This window comes from Oncorhynchus masou, chromosome 31 (assembly GCF_036934945.1).
Source record: "Oncorhynchus masou masou isolate Uvic2021 chromosome 31, UVic_Omas_1.1, whole genome shotgun sequence".
NCBI classification, from domain to species: Eukaryota; Metazoa; Chordata; class Actinopteri; order Salmoniformes; family Salmonidae; genus Oncorhynchus; species Oncorhynchus masou.
The window spans coordinates 25960145-25977726 of record NC_088242.1 but is presented as its reverse complement, the minus strand read 5'-3'; the positions used below and the strand labels follow the sequence as shown (position 1 = coordinate 25977726).

At 41.3% G+C, this 17582-nt stretch overlaps 1 protein-coding gene across 7 annotated transcripts in view; it reads left to right on the top strand.

Annotated features, from left to right (window-relative positions):
- Window positions 1–17582, top strand: part of arhgap17a (Rho GTPase activating protein 17a) — a 44714-nt gene that overhangs the window by 22456 nt on the left and 4676 nt on the right. For 6 of the 7 annotated variants that reach the window (XM_064950493.1, XM_064950492.1, XM_064950494.1 and 3 more), the window contains exons 4-18: window positions 288–320; window positions 699–775; window positions 3857–3968; window positions 4156–4232; window positions 5903–6020; window positions 7276–7344; window positions 7487–7568; window positions 11298–11425; window positions 12640–12751; window positions 12866–12947; window positions 13098–13178; window positions 13301–13414; window positions 13509–13600; window positions 13810–13951; window positions 16690–16956. In XM_064950493.1, the coding sequence (XP_064806565.1) occupies window positions 288–320; window positions 699–775; window positions 3857–3968; window positions 4156–4232; window positions 5903–6020; window positions 7276–7344; window positions 7487–7568; window positions 11298–11425; window positions 12640–12751; window positions 12866–12947; window positions 13098–13178; window positions 13301–13414; window positions 13509–13600; window positions 13810–13951; window positions 16690–16956 (1586 nt within the window). The remainder of the gene's footprint in view (window positions 1–287; window positions 321–698; window positions 776–3856; window positions 3969–4155; window positions 4233–5902; window positions 6021–7275; window positions 7345–7486; window positions 7569–11297; window positions 11426–12639; window positions 12752–12865; window positions 12948–13097; window positions 13179–13300; window positions 13415–13508; window positions 13601–13809; window positions 13952–16689; window positions 16957–17582) is intronic. The other variant, XM_064950498.1, reaches the window with a different exon arrangement.

Genomic DNA, 17582 nt, shown 5'->3' with positions numbered 1-17582 from the left:
TCTATTTTGTTTTTGTTTAACTTTTTTGGGTTACAACATGATTCCATGTGTTATTTCATATTTTTGATGTATTCACTATTATTCTACAATGTACAAATACAGAACAACCCTTGAATGAGTAGGTGTGTCCAAACTTTTGACTGGTACTGTATATACCATTGAGTCTTCACTTATCCCGATTTAACACTAGATTATCTCACCCCCTTGAAAATAATGTTCTATATCAGCAATTTGTTTGTTTTTGTTTACTTCTCATGCTCCAACATGTACAATTGTGTCAATGCCAGTCCGTACCACGCCTTTACACAGGAAATGGTCAGGTAAAAACACACATTTTACTTTTCTCATAGCTACATTTCCAGCTCTGCTCATCCCTCCTCCCATGCTTTTCATTCCAGCTTTGAGAATAGAAAGGAATGAAAAGGCATCATACTGTATCTAGTTTTTACAGTATGTCAAAGTACTGTAGCTATTAACACAGCAATAACAGTAACATCCTCATTCTTTCTACTATTCTTTATTGTCCAACTTCATGACATTGGAGAATGACTTTCCACTGATAAACCCTAAAAAACTAAGCATAAACATTTCGTTGACATTATTAGAATGAGTAAATTGTTGGTGCCTCAGATGGTATCTAATAAATATATATACATCTCTCTCTTCCCTCTCTTTCTCTACACACACACCTCTCACAGAAAAAACTTCCTCTGACGGCGCTGTCTCAAGCCATGGTGGACGGTGGCAGTCAGCTGGGAGAGGAGTCTCTGATTGGGTGAGTGAGGGTGACAGGTTAGACAACCAACCATTTGTCTGACGCTGGTTATATGGAACAGATGAACCTTAGAGTGGGGGAAAGGAGGATACCCAGTCAGTTGTACAACTGAATGCCTTCAACTGAAATGTGTCTTCTGCGTTTAACCCAACCCCTCTTAATCAGAGAGGTGGGGGGCTGCCTTAAATCGACATCCACGTCTTTGGCACTCGGGGAACAGTGGGTTAACTGCCTTGCTCAGGGGGATGGAGAATGTGGGACTATGTTTTCAGAGCTAACAAACTGGCCTAATTTGTTATTATCGTCTGTATTTTGTAATTTTTTGTTTTCGTGGAGGATCAGAAAGTGCTTAGTGTGGTTGTGTGTATCCACATAATGAGGATGTGTGCCAGACAGTTCCTCCATGTAACAACACTAGCTTGCCTTGTTCGCATGGTAAGACAGTGACAGAAATGGACAGGCACTCAAACAAGAGGATCTAGAAACTGTGACTGGAAGCTACCCATCGATTTTACTGTTACTACCAAGGTGTCCATCTGACCTTTTTATGAGAGTAAAGTACATGTTGGATAAAAAATGTCTTGACAGGCCTGATTGAAACTGAACATTTGTCGTTAACTTTCCAAATGTCATCAAAACAAAATGCCCTAGACAAGGTGGGATCTTTTTGTGTAGGTAAAATTCATTATGTGAGAAATGTCAGTTGAAATGCTTTTATGCATAAATATTTCTAACAGAACTATCATATCGAAGTAAACTTTGAGTCAGGCAAGTTGTGTGGTCCTCCCTAGAGGTCGACCGATTATGATTTTTCAACGCCGATACCGATTATTGGAGGACCAAAAAAGCCGATACCGATTTAATCGGCCATTTTTTAAAAATTATTATTTTTTTTTAATTTATTTTTTTATAAATATAGAAACATATTTGTAATAATGACAAGTACAACAATACAGAATGAACAATGAACACTTAATTTTTTTTTTATAATACATAAAATAAAATCAATTTAGTCTCAAATAAATAATGAAACATGTTCAATTTGGTTTAAATAATGCAAAAACACAATGTTGGAGAAGAAAGCAAAAGTGCAATATGTGCCATGTAAAAAATCTAATGTTTATGTTCCTTGCTCAGAACATGAGAACATGTGAAAGCTGGTGGTTCCTTTTAACATGAGTCTTCAATATTCCCAGTTAAGAGGTTTTAGGTTGTAATTATAGGACTATTTCTCTCTATACCTTTTTTAAAATTTCATATACCTTTGATAATTGGATGTTCTTATAGGCACTTAGTATTGCCAGCCTAATCTCAGGAGTTGAGAGGCTTGAAGTCATAAACAGAGCTGTGCCTCAAGCATTGCTAAGAGCTGCTGGCAAACGCAGTAAAGTTTGAATGAATGCTTACGAGCCTGCTGCTGCCTACCACCGCTCAGTCAGACTGCTCTATCAAATTTTAAATCATTGACTTAATTATAATATAATAAAACACACAAATATGAGTCGTTGGTCATTAATATGGTCAAATCCGGAAACTATCATCTCGAAACAAAACGTTTATTCTTTCAGTGAAATACGGAACCGTTCTGTAATTCTCCGAACGGGTGGCAACCCTAAATCTAAATATTGCTGTTACATTGCACAATCTTCAATGTTATGTCATAATTATGTAAAATTCTGGCAAATTATTTAGTCTGTTAGGAAGAAATGGTCTTCACACAGTTCGCGGCGGCCCAAACTGCTGCATATACCCTGACTCTGCTTGCACAGAACGCAAGAGAAGTGACACAATTTCCCTAGTTAATATTGCTTGATAAGATAAATTCATGTTAACTAAATATGCAGGTAAAAAAATATACTTGTGTATTGATTTTAAGAAAGGCATTGATGTTTATGGTTAGGTACATTGGTGCAAAGATTGTGCTTTTTTCACAAATGCGCTTTTGTTAAATCATCACCCGTTTGGCGAAGTAGGCTGTGATTCGATGATAAATTAACAGGCACCACATTGATTATATGCCATGCAGGACAAGCTAGATAACTACACATGGTTGCCGATATTACTCGTTTAACTAGTGATTATGTTAAGATTGATTTTTTATAAGTTTAATGCTAGCAAGCAACTTACCTTACCTCCTTGCTGCACTTGCATAACAGGTGGTCAGCCTGCTACTCAGTCGCCACATGGATTGCAATGTAATTGCCATGCAAAAATGCAGATTACCGATTGTTATAACTTGAAATCGGGCCTAATTAATCGGCCATGTCGATTAATCGGTTGACCTCTAGTCCTCCCACTACGACTTGGGAAAGTGTGCAGTTTGTTAGGCTACAGATGAAATAAATGACGATGTACTTCACAGGGTGGTGAAAGTGTAAGGTGACGAGCTTGATTCGCCTTTCCAATAAATAATGAGTGTCTTATTCTGGTTACATGATCATCGATGCTTGGCTGCCATTTGACAAATAAAAATGATCTTGCTTTTATGTCCCTAATAATCTCATCATCTAGTAGGCTATACCTGCACTGTATCTGTGAGCTGTTGGCTAGAGCACACGTGCCAATACCAGAGTGGGCACACTCGCTATATAACACCCATTTTATTTTGGTGAGAAAATCATCAGTAGAGTTAAATGCGATGGAAACCCATCTAACTTGTATGTTTTATTCGGTACATGGGAGTTTAACCGCAAAGGGTATTTTTATGTGCAGTACATCATCACACACAGGCTTTTATACACAACAAGTCAATTAGATGGAAACACATCTCTGGTGGGAAATTCCCTATATTGTTTTTATGCAGATTTTTAGAATGAAACGATGTCACCAATTAGATGGAAACCGATCTACTGTCTGCTTTTAGGAGGTCAATCTCTCATTTGTGCATGATGTACAGTATGTGTGGATGATGAATTTGAAAGGTGGTGCCAGCGAAGACTAGTGACGAATGCGACATGTAGATGGCCCTCTCTGCTGTTATCAGTCCTTATTTATATTATTTGAAGGAAAGTAATTAACTGCTGATCCGGTGGCTCTTCCTGTGGCGTCTGAATGTCCTATGTATGGGTCTCCTCCTGACAGGAAGATGATGGAGGTGTGTGGGGAGGCCGAGAACAGGCTGGCGTCAGAGCTGCTGCAGCATGAGGTCCAGATAGAGAAGGATGTCCTAGACCCACTCAACCAGCTAGCAGAGGTGAGAAGGAGATATCTAGCTAGTGCCTTATTTCATCCAAACCGGTCTCAAAGAGTAGCCTATATATATATATATATATATAAGTAAATTCTTACTCCAACACAGCATCAAAGAATCATTGAGTCAATATGTACTTGGAAAAGTACCATACATTCTTAATATGAATGTGATCTGTCCATATTCTCAGGTGGACATTCCCAACATCCTGAAACAGAGGAAGCAGCTAGCCAGGCTAGTGCTGGACTACGATTCTGCCAGAGCGAGGTGAGCCTATGTACAGTTGAAGTCGGAAGTTTACATACACCTTAGCCAAATACATTTAAATGCAGTTTTTCACAATTCCCGACATTTAATCCCAGTAAAAATTCCCTGTCTTAGGTCAGTTAGGATCACCACTTTATTTTAAGAATGTGAATTGTCAGAATAATAGTAGAGAGAATGCTTTATTTCATTTCATTCATCACATTCCCATGCACTCAATTTGTATTTGGTAGCATTGCCTTTTCAAATTGTTTAACTTGGGTCAAACGTTTCGGGTAGCCTTCCACAAGCTTCCCACAATAAGTTGGGTGCATTTTGGCCCATTCCTCCAGACAGAGCTGGTGTAACTGAGTCAGGTTTTTAGGCCTCCTTGCTCGCATACGCTTTTTAATTTCTGCCCACAAATTTTCTTTAGGATTGAGGTCAGTGATGGCCACTCCAATACCTTGACTTTGTTGTCCTTAAGCCGTTTTGCCACAACTTTGGAAGTATGCTTGGGGTCATTGTCCATTTGGAAGACCCATTTGCCACCAAGCTTTAACTTCCTGACTGATGTCTTGAGATGTTGCTTCAATATATTCACATAATTTCCCTGCCTCTATTTTGTGAAGTGCACCAGTCCCTCCTGCAGCAAAGCACCCCCACAACATGATGCTGCCACCCCTGTGCTTCACTGTTGGGATGGTGTTCTTCAGCTTGCAAGCCTCCCCCTTTTTCCTCCAAACATAACGATGGTCATTATGGCTAAACAGTTCTGTTTTTGTTTATTCAGACCAGAGGATATTTCTCCAAAAAGTATGATCTTTGTCCCCATGTGCAGTTGCAAACTGTAGTCTGGCTTTTTTTATGGTGGTTTTGGAGCAGTGGCTTCTTCCTTGCTGTGCGGCCTTTCAGGTTATGTCGATATAGGACTCGTTTTACTGTGGATATAGATAGTTTTGTACCTGTTTCCTCCAGCATCTTCACATGGTCCTTTAATGCTTTTCTGGGATTGATTTGCGCTTTTCGCACCAAAGTACGTTCTTCTCTAGGAGACAGAACGCATCTCCTTCCTGAGCGGTATGACAGCTGCGTGGTCCCATGGTGTTTATACTTGCGTACTATTGTTTGTACAGATGAACGTGGTACCTTCAGGCATTTTGAAATTGCTCCCAAGAATGAACCAGACTTGTGGAGGTCTACAAAAAGAAATGTGAGGTCTTGGCTGATTTCTTTTGATTTTCCCATGATGTCAAGCAAAGAGGCACTGAGTTTGAAGGCAGGCCTTGAAATACATCCACAGGTACACCTCCAATTGACTAAAATTATGCTTATAAAGCCATGACATAATTTTCTGGAATTTTCCAAGCTGTTTAAAGGTACAGTCAACTTAGTGTATGTAAACTTCAGACCCACTTGAATTGTAATACAGTGAAATAATCTGTCTGTAAACAATTTTTGGAAAAATGACTTGTCATGCACAAAGTACATGTCCTAACCGACTTGCCAAAACTATAGTTTGTTAACAAGAAATTTGTGTAGTGGTTGACAAATAGTTTTAAGTACTCCAACCTAAGCGTATCACCTTTATTTACATGTATCACCTTTATTCATGTTATATTGTGCTTATGACATGTTTTCTGAAGTTTGTAACAGGTTTCTAACCTGGTGTGTGTGTTGTCTACCCCTTCCAGGTGGTTGCAGGCAACCAAGTCAATAATCTCAGGAACAAACACGCAGGCACTGACGGCCAAGGCAGACCTGCTGAAAGAAGAGGTGGATGAAGCTATGAACAAAATGGAACTCTGCAAGGTAAGTGTGTCAGACGTCCATTCCGCTGTATGAATTAGGATAAATCACAGACCTCAGTCCCAAATGTTAACTGCTTGCAGAAGAGGAAGTTGAAATATGGTATGATTGGTACAGTTTTTCTGTCAAATCAATAGTTTGGGCACAGCTACTCATTCAAGGGTTTTTATTTGACAATTTTCTACATTGTAGAATAATAGTGAAGACATCAAATCTATGAAATAATACCTATGGAATCATCTGGTAACCAAAAAAAGTGTTGAACAAGTCAGAATATATTTCATATTGATGATAGCTTTGCACACTCAAAGGGTGGCTACTTTGAAGAATCTCAAAAATACATTTTATTTGATTTTGTTTAACACTTTTTTGGTTACTACATGATTCCATATGTGTTTTTTTCATAGTTTTGATGTCTTCACTATTATTCTACAATGTAGAACATAGTAAAAATAAAGAAAAACCCTGGAATGAGTAGATGTGTCCAAACCTTTGACTGGTACTGTACATGAGAGCAGAAGTGGACATCCCAACCTCCGTGACGTCGTGGCTGCTTGCTTTAGGAAGAATGCCCAGTCAGCTGTTTGTGTGCACATGTGGCCCCTCTGTGTATGTTGCTGACTCAGTGTATTGCGTTTGTATGGAGTGGTGTGTGTCAGGTCATCTGTCCAGGAAACTACATGCCTGTGTGTTTTCCTTCCTCTACTCTCCAAGCCTGTTTTGCCCTACGAACCCTACAGCTCTACCCAGGCCCTGTTAACAGCAGACAGATTTGATTGACGGTGGAAGGCCCAATGGCCATACCCACCGCTAACACTAACAGAGCTGCCACCTGAAATACATTGATTGGATGTTGATATAATGGAGACCAGAGAGGTGGATAAAAAAAAATATATTTTACCTTTTATTTAAATAGGCAAGTCAGTGTAGAATAAATTCTTATATACAATGATGGCCAAACCCGGACGGCGCTGGGCCAATTGTGCGCCGCCCGGTGGGACTCACAATCACGGCCGGATGTGATGCAGCCTGGATTGGAACCAGGGACTGTAGTGACGCCTATTGCATTGAGATGCAGTGCCTTAGACCCCTTCGCCACTCACCACTTAGGTCAATAATAAAACGGGCATAGGGACATTACTGTTGATGTGATGTTTTATCATTAAATGGATGTGTTTTAAGTTTGAAATGTAAGTTCTGAGAGCTGGTTCCTCTGTCATCTGGTTGTAAGGATCTCTTGTCTGCTCCTCTCTCTCAGGACCAACTGGCTGCAGACATGTACAGTTTCTTCTCAAAGGAAGGGGACTATGCCCGCTACTATGTAATGGTGGGTGGGTGTGTGTGTGGGAATGTCCACAGCTGTAGATTGACTGGGTGAGCAGTTCATTTTTTAGTCCTCATTGTTGATGATTAACACTCTCCCTCTACCATCTCTCTCCCCCCCCTCCAATGTTCTGTTGTGTTCCCAGCTCTTAGAGGCCCAAGCTGATTATCATAGAAAATCTCTGACTGTGCTGGAGAGCGTCCTGCCAACCATCCAAGCACAGCAAGGTACACTACACTCCTGCCCCCCCAAAACCCTCCGACAGCCAGGTGCAGTACACCAGTCTTCCTCTCCCTGTGCTGGTTGAACATGCCCAGAAGTTATCCTCCTCCAATCCTAGCCTTAACCATGATGGAAGGAAATGCAGTACTACGTCAAATTTGTCTAGAGACCACTTCATTGTACTCCCCCCTAAAACCTCTCGCAGCAAGATACAGTCCATTCGGAAAAGAATTCAGAACTGTGGCTAGAGGGGGTTGGGATGGAGAGGTATAGATTTTTTTGGAAGGATGTGAGGATTGGTCTGTACAGTGCATTTGGGAAGTATTCAGACCCCTTGACTTTTTCCACATTTTGTTACGTTAGACTTATTCTAAAATGGATTACATTGTTTTTCCCCCTCATCAATCTACAGACAATACCCCAAATGTTTTCATTTTTTGCAGCTGTATTAAAAATGTAAAACTGAAATATCACATTTACACAAGTATTCACAACCATTTACTCAGTACTTTTTGTTGAAGCACCTTTGGCAGCTATTACAGCCTTGAGTCTTCTTGGGTAGGATGCTATAAGCTTGGCACACCTGTATTTGGGAAGTTTCTCCCATTCCTCTCTGCAGATCCTCTCAAGTTCTTTCAGGTCTCTTCAGAGATGTTCGATCGGGTTCAAATCCGGGCTCTGGCTGGTCCACTCAATGACATTCAGAGACTTCTCCTGAAGCCATTCCTATGTTGTCTTGGCTGTGTGCTTAGGTTCGTTGTCCTGTTGGAAGGTGAACCTTCAGCCCAATCTGAGGTCCTGAGCAGGTTTTCATCAAGGATCTCTCTGTACTTTGCTCCATTCATCTTTTCCTCAATCATGACTAGTCTCCCAGTCCCTGCTGTTGAAAAACATCCCCACAGCATGATGCTGCCACCACCATGCTTCACTGTAGGGATGGTGCCAGTTTTCCTCCAGACGTGACGCTTGGCATTCAGGCCAAAGAGTTTAATCTTGGTTTCATCAGACCAGAAAATATTGTTTCTCATGGTCTGAGAATCCTGTCATGTGCCTTTTACTGAGGAGTGGCTTCCGTCTGGCGACTCCACCATAAAGGCCTGATTGGTGGAGTGCTGCAAAGATGATTGTCCTTCTTCTCCCATCTCCACAGAGGAACTCTGGAGCTCTGTCAGTGGCCATCGGGTTCTTGGTCATGTCCCTGACGAAGGCCCTTTGGTAGTTCCAAACTTCTTCCATGTAAGAATGAAGAAGGCCACTGTGTTCTTGGGGACCTTCAATGTTACAGAAATGTTTTGGTACCCTTCTCCAGATCGACACAATCCTGTCTTGGCACTCTACGGTCAGTTCCTTCGACCTCTTGGCTTGGTTTTTGCTCTGACATGCTCTGACATGCACTGTCAACTGTGGGACCTTATATAGACAGGTGTGCCTTTTCTAAATCATGTCCAATCAATTGAATTTACCACCGGTGGACTCCAAGTTGTAGAAACATCTCAAGGATAACCAATGGAAACGGGACACACCTGAGCTCAATTTTGAGTCTCATAGCAAAGGGTCTGAATGCTTACATAAAAAATATATTTCATTTTTTTTATTTTTAATACATTTGCAGATATTTCTTAACCTGTTTTCGCTTTGTCATTATGGGGTATTGTGTGTAGATTGACGAGGGAAAAAACTAATATTTTTTAGAATAAGGCTGTAATGAAACAAAATGTGGAAAAGTAAAGGGGTCAGAATACTTTCCGAATGCACTGTACAGACCAATCCTCACATCCTTCCAAAAAAACACTTTCTCTCCAACCCACCCCCCCTCTAGCCACAGGCTCTTTTTTTCTACTTCAGGCTCATAAAGGTTTAACTGAGCGTGATACAGGAACTCTGTCCAGTATATTATGGTGTTATTGTTAAATTAGGCTGAAGTCTTTTAAAAGGAAACATCCACCCAAAAGCACCAATTCTTTATAATTTGCAGTGTTAAAAATAACACTACGCGAGAACATTTTGTTATAATAAGGTTGGCAGCAACGTGAAATGTTGATGTCTTTTGCAGGTCAAGTCAACTACAAAACCCACAGTACAATGCTCTCTCTATGGGCTTGGCTGGCTAGCTAGCAAATGTAGCTACACACAATAATATTGAAGTCAATATCAGCATATGAAGTTGCTAGTTGTCTGTAAAATCGCTTAAAGAAACTGCACTATCAATTTAGGGGTCTACAATCTCACCATGTTCAACCACAGATCGTGTGCCTCGCCGAGCGGAGTGGTCCGCAACAGCAGCATGCCGTACACCCTGGACTGAAGAAGCAGAAAAATAGCAGAAATGTGGTGGACCCTCTGTTAAATTATACATTTCTCGAGGTAGGAATATCGCAAAAAAATATGATCAATGGCTCATTCAAGAGAGAACAACATCCCGGGTTTTGACATTGGCCAGTATTGAAATTTGACATGTGTGATATACATTTTCGCGATTTAAAATGAATCGAACGTATTAAAGAATGACATGCCAAAGCCGTTCAAAGGGTTGGTTAACTCTTCAGATTCCTCGGGTCTCCATAGAATTAGGTAAATCAGCTTTTAGTTTTCACGCTCCAAATGTTTGGAATCGGTTACAAAAAGAATGACATTTGGATTCCCTGGTTCCACTAAGGCAGTTTATAACCTTGACGATAAATGAGTTCAACGAGGTGTGCAATTGTTTTGATTGATTTGAATAACTTGTTTATGATGGCTGATGTTCTAATGTACTTTTTTATTGTGTCTTGTTATATATTTTTTTGCATTTTACTTTATGGTCTCAGGACACCATTGAAAATGAGGTCCTAGTCTCAATTGGTCTTCCCTGATTTAAATAAAAGTTAATAAAAAATAAAACAAGTGCTACGCCATACTGGCTATATTTCTGCCTGCGTGAACGGCAAGAGCTCAGATACACATGAAAACGGAATGACCCCCAGAATCAATTAGAACATTGTTTAGAGATGCCCCAAAACGATATGACGTTCAAAATGGGTGTGTCTTTCCTTTAATGTCTCCTTTATTTCCCCCTGCCGGCTTGTCTACAGCTGTTAGCATCTTGGTTATTTGTTAGACCATTTCAATCACTTACACGTATATTAAAATGCCACATCAACCATCTCTCAGTCAAAGTAATTGCTTATAATTCTCAATGATGGCTGAATGCAACTGGCAGACTCTGTGAAATATAGAGAATTGCTTATTGTTTCTGTAGGACTGAAAAGGATTACGGGGAAGCCATTTTATGTTGGTGTCTCCACTGTTGGTATGGGCATCCTCCCTCTGTGGTTGTGAAGCTGTGTCCTGTTCGCTTGTTTTGATCTAGTAAACCGGACACATTTGGTCTAAATCAGACAGCCTTGCTCTCAGCATGTAGGTTATGATGACTCAAAGTCCAACACTATTTACAAGCTCACGTCAGACCTACCTGGGCTTTCCTTTCCACAGAGAGGGAACACATACCATGGATGGAGACTGGTCATTCGTTACAGCTGGTTTTATTAGAGGAGGGAGTGACTGATGGTTGACCAGAGGGGACAGTGTTGACCTAGAAATCTACCATTCCCAGGCCTCCTAACCTCTCATCCACACACTGCTCTTCCTGGGGTGACTACCTACCTCTCTCGCTGCAGACCCGTAACAACTGTAGTGTTGTTACCACCATGCTTAGTGCTACCATTCTCTCTACCACACTCTCGCTCTCCCTTCAGACTCGTGGACGGAGAAGCCAGCGTTTGGGACGGGGCTGGAGGAGCATCTGAAGAGGAGTAGCAGAGAGATCGCTCTGCCCTTAGAGGCCTGCGTCATGATGCTGCTGGAGACTGGCATGAAGGAGGAGGTAGGGAGACGGAGGGAAGCATTGGCTGGAGGGGGGGAGAAATGAGGGGATCATAGTAAGTTGAGGACTGAAATGTAATTATGGATGGGTGGAATAATAGGATGGAGGAAATGGATTGAACATTTTCGTCAAAAGTGGACCCAAATACGAAACACAAAATGCACTTAAACTGGTCCTAAACATAATTGAACCCATCAATTTGAAATGTTTACAAAAATGAACATGAGGAGAGACGGGACAAAAACATTTAAATCTGTTGCAATGTTCAAAGTTCTTTTCACTTATTAGAAATGTCAGCAATTATTCTGTAATTACGATTTATTAGGATGCTATGTTTGTGTTTGCACGGTTTTAGAATACAACAAAGTATCTTGTTGGTCATAATAAATCAGCTGTGTGTTTACTCCTCCCAGTCTTTAGTTCTCAACACATTGTTTGTCTTCCCGTTCATTCTATGGGTGAGCACAACACAGTCAGTGTGGTGAGAAGAGAGGGACTGTTTGTTTGGGAGAGAGAGAGTGGAGGTGTGTGTGAATGAATGAATACAGGGTTGGGTGTCTGTGTAGTGATTAAAGGAGAATTTAGCTCTTTTACAACCAAATCTCTATTTTCGAGTTAATGTTATGTTTTTGCGATTTCACTCATTTTTATTTTATTTACCCAACCAAGCGATTTCACTTCCTCATCCTCTTTGTCAGTATGGGGGCTCGGGAAAAATACATGAACAATAGGGTATAGTGTTTAGTTGTACACGTGAAATTGTGTAATTCTGAAATGTATCCGCAACGTTATATTACAGTATGTTTTGGCGACTTGAACAATACCGCTCCGTCCAGTCTAGCAGCAGGCCACACAATGGAACGGCTGTATAGCATAAAACTGCTCGAGTCGTACAAAATGGAATGTAACGTTGCGGATAAAGTTCGAAATGACACAATTTCACGTGTACAACATCTAAAGACCTGCATCACTATACTGAAAGTGTTTCCGTTTCTAAAAGGACGTATTTGGGTGTTTTTGTTAATGTTCTTTCAGAGCCCCCGTACTGCACAACGAGGATGATTGTTTGATTTATTGATTTATTTTAATCAAGTGAAATTACCAAAAACAAGTGTCTGGACCCTTCTATGACAAAAGGAAATGTCTCATTTTAAGCATTGTTTGCGGATTGTGTGTCTGTGGTCGCATCAATCGTGTCTGTGTTGTTGTATCAGGGCCTGTTCAGGATCGCAGCAGGGGCCTCTAAACTGAAGAAACTCAAGGCTGCTCTGGACTGTTCCACCTCACAGCTGGAGGAGTTCTACTCAGACCCCCATGCTGTCGCTGGTACGGTGCTATAAGCCCTACTCACGTTTTAGACATGTTTCGACAAGAGTTTTCAAGTAATATAACTGAAATGACTGTCAGACCATTCCTCACATCACTGTCCTTTCATTCCAGGAGCCCTGAAGTCTTACCTGAGAGAACTGCCGGAACCTCTGATGAGCTTCCAGCTTTACGACGAGTGGATTCAGGCGTCTAAGTAAGCCACTCACACCGTCTCGTATAGCTGTTAAAGGAAGTGTAACCAAGAAGAGCAGTAATAAAAGTATGAGAAATAAAATGTAAAAAGGAGTGAAATTATAGCAACCATGAAACGGGTCCGTGATTGTCCCTCTGTCTCTCTGCCCAGCGTTTCAGAGCCAGACAAGCGTCTGCAGGCCCTATGGGTTGTGTGTGATCAACTACCGAAGAACAACAAAGCCAACCTAAGGTGGGTAACAGATGGACTGGTTCACACAACATTGCTTCACAACAAAGATGTGTGTATTATGAAGAGATGTTACCCTGTTTCTTAACATCTAATGTTTTGCCTTACCTGTGCCTGTGTCGTAGGTATCTGGTGAAGTTCCTGTCCAAGCTGGCTCAGGACAGTGAGGTCAACAAGATGACCCCTAGCAACATCGCCATTGTACTGGGACCAAACATGCTATGGGCCAAAACAGAGGGGTGAGAAAGGGGGGAGTTTCTTACTTTTCAAACTAAAAAATGAATGTTTGTTAGTGTTCGTTTATAACATGTCTGCCGTCCTCTATGCCTGCAGGACTTTAGCTGAGATGGCTGCTGCTACCTCTGTTCACGTGGTGACCATCATAGAACCTATCATACAGCACGCTGACTGGTTCTTCCCTGAGGGTATGTATATGTGACCTTTGACCGGGTCCTCAGGAGGGAGGTACTTAGTCTCCTGTGTACAGGATCATGAACAATGGAAACGGGAATGTCATCAGATTACTCTTTCAGTGGTATAAATCTGATTCCCAGGCTACTCAAAAAGATAGATCTGTTTGTTTTTAAATGGCGCCTAAAGGAATTCTACTTGCCTGTTCTCCGTCTTTGCATAGATGTGGAGTTTAATGTCTCGGGGATGTTCGCAATGCCCACCCCTCCTTCCAACCACTCGATGGAGTATGACTGTTCCACCATCGAGAGGAAGAGGCCTGGTAGCATGGTGGGGCCAGAGAACGATAACCCTCGCAAGGACAGGTAACCACCAACCGTAGCTAGGGCTGTTACGGTGACTGTATTACCGCCACACCGACGGTCACGAGTCATGAAGGCAGTCAAATTCAACGTGACCGTTTAGTCACGGTAGTTAGGCTTCTCCAAGCTCTGATGATGCTGATGGGGTGGCAGGGTAGCCTAGTGGTTAGAGCGTTGGACTAGTAACCGGAAGGTTGCAAGTTCAAATCCCCGAGCTGACAAGGTACAAATCTGTTGTTCTGCCACTGTTCCTTGGCCGCCATTGAAAATAAGAATTTGTTCTTAACTGACTTGCCTAGTTAAATAAAGGTAAAAAAAGAAATGGTCATTAGTAGTCTACCAAACTGGCTAACTGCCTGGTACTCAGCACTCTTGTCTCTAATCACTCTAACATCAATACAAATGTCTTTGAAAATCTAATCAAACACTTCATGAGAGCTCATGTTGCGCAACATTTCAATAGGCCATACAATTGCTTGAGAAAACAGTGATGGCCTCTTAAAAGAGGAGGAACCCATCAGCTTTCTATAGGCTACTATATTTATTTCTCAACTTTCCTAATGTTAAACACATTGTTTCTCTTTACAACATGGCTGGCATGAAAATGTACCACAGGAAAATCATCCTCCATTTGCTTTTTAAGTGCATAGCTGACATGTATTTTCCCCCGCTGCCCGTTTCAAGACAGGTGCATGATAATGGTCCATTGTAAATCAAAACACATTTCACACATTTATTATTTACTCTTTGTAAAGACCAGATGAAATCAATAATAGGCTAATATTGTCACCCATCACACTATCACTTGTGAACGATGCCCAACCCAGCGCAGGCAAGAAACGATGTATACCTTTCCTTTTTTCCGACTTTCGTATCATAGTCTCACACCTCATGTAGGCCCATAGGCCTATGTTTTGATAAAGTTTGTATCACAACTACAGTCGCCAAATAACTTCTTTAAATTTAAGCACTTTATCTGCTTTATAAGGAGTGTAGAGCCTAACTGGCATACATATGCAGCACGTGAGTTTCAAGTTGGGTAAATTAATTTTCACCATAAATTCACTTTTTTTTAAATAATAAAAGCATTACATGCATAATCCCATTTCTGGTCACTTTTGATAATGGTGTTTTCCTGCTAATGGAACATTCACACTTATAACCTCTTGCCGTGTGAGCATTGCTGCGCTTATGTGATGGAATAGCCTTATCTATCAATATTTTAAGCTAAACATTCTGATCTGTTGCATCAGCCTCATTTGTTGTTTTGTTTTTATTGCTAGTGTTTGTATTAATTAGGGATCTATCGTGTCCCACAACTGTCCCAGACTGTTTGGAATATTTATTTCTCTCACAGAATAGGTCAACTTTTGTACTATGGGGATAGTAGATTGATGGAGGTCAGTGCTTTTTCTGTTTGTTAGGCCTACTCATCTTGTTGGCTGAAAAAGTAAATGTGGACAGTTCTTCCTCTTCCAATATCTTCAATATGCGCCTCAGAATTGGATAAGAACGCCCGCAGTTGCGTCCCCAATGTCCGTCTTCACTTGTAGCCTGTAAGAAAGAGCCGATCACGTGACGGAGAGCCGTGAGAGGTGATTTGGAGTAAACAGCACGCAGGGGAAAGTGAATTATAATTATTATATTCAGCCCAAGGGCACAACTGCCACTGGCCACAAAAGGCATGGATATTTTTAGGGGGCATTACGACCATACAAAGGGGATGCTGCCGGAAAATTTGAGGCATTATCAAGTGCTTGTCAAATTGGGAATGAGAGACTGATGAAGTGTATACAACCTGTGCAAACAAACACAGCAGAGCTCATGCCTTTCATGCAGCCTTAGAATGTATAAACATCATGCAGCCTTAGAATGTATAAACGTATAGCCCAACGTTTGTGTCACAACAAAAGTTACATGAATAACTCTAAATTAAGCATATTGGAGTTCCTGTTTCTTTAACTGCTCAACACACTCCCTCAGATCGTTTGGAGAAACTATAATTTATATTTTATTCCATTGTATTCTTCACACTATAAAATAATGCCAGATCAGGACCTAACATAAGGATAACTCCGAGTATGCTATTCTCTTGTACTGAAATACACTACATTTTGTTCATATCATGTTTCTTTAGACCGGTCTAAAATAATGTATTTATTGTGAATTTTAGACTATATTACATGGATTTATTAGACTTTTTAAAATGTAGATGTTCCACAGGTCTGCATCAGTGGCTTGTAGGCTGTGTGTGGAAGCCAGGAGATGCTAAATGTGTTAATTAATGGTCAATTAACTAGCTCCATCCGTCTACTTTGAACTGCCATGGGGTGAAAGGTCAAAGACAGATCCTATACCTGCCAGTGCTCTGAGCTGAGGATATGCTATTTAAATCTAAAGGATTTTCACTTGTATAACTCAACCAATAATATATTAATTTACACTTTGAATGTTTGGTTTGATTGGTAGCTCTGATGATTATCATACTTACATGGGGGTCTTTTTGAAGTGTATTTTTGGATGTCTTAAGTGCTATAGGCTTCTCGTTTATCTTTGTGACTTTAGACTACAAATCTACATAACATCCATTTTCACTATTTGGTGTGGAGTATCTCTCTCGCTCTCTTTCTCTCCACTCTCTCACGCTCTCTCTCTACTCTGGGACTTGGTGATTCTGTCCTGTCGCCCGGGTTTCTTTCTCAACGTGGCTCTGCCGTCTCTGTCCTCTCTCCTCTCTGTAGTTTTGCTAACAAACTGTCGGACCATAACACCGTCCCCCGTAGAGGCAGCAACACCTTAGGTAGAAAGCAGCATGCTTCACCCGCCTTCCAGCCCCCCTTACCCCCGGTAGAGGCCCCAGGGCCTGGGCAGTTCACAGGGTGTGTGGCAGAGCTCCAGGCCCCACCGGGGGGCATGGTGTTGGAGGGCTGCCAGCCTAGCCTGGCACTGAGTATGGCTGCCCTGGTGGCAGCGCAGCAGCTTCTCGCTACTACCGCTGAGGAACTCAGGTAAGGGTGTGTGGTGCACTGGGGAGCACAGACACGCATGCCACTCCACTGCATGGGAAGGAAATAGCCTTTTGCCTGCAACCTTTTGATGATCATTTGCTGATAAGTGTGTGTGCACTGTTTATGGTGATGTCACTGCTCTTCTACAAATATAAACGTTTTATGGTAATTTGAATCATTTTTGAATGGAAAATTACTACAAAGCATAGAAAATGTTGAAGTGACCGCATGGGTTTCTCACATATTATTTTCCTAGAGTTTTTCCTCTTGCTGTCTAACTGCATTTTCCTCAAACAATTAACAAGTAATCATTATAATAACACTGTGGGTACATCTCAGTTCAGACCACTGGCTCTACAACAATGGTTGGTGTGAGCCAGCTGTCCTCAGAGGGCCCTCCCCACGCCTCTGCTCTCAGGCTAGAACACATGAATCAGCAGAAATTTTGTTTGACCATTAGGTCCATTTCCGTTTCTCATTGCGCTTATGTAGTTTTTGAAGGATGAGTTTGAATCCGTTTATGAAAGGTTTCCATTCAATCTCATTTTGACTGTTCTATTGATCCATTGGACAGAATATAGAAGGTAAACCGAAGACACCGCCCAGTGCAGTTAAGGACAAAAAGC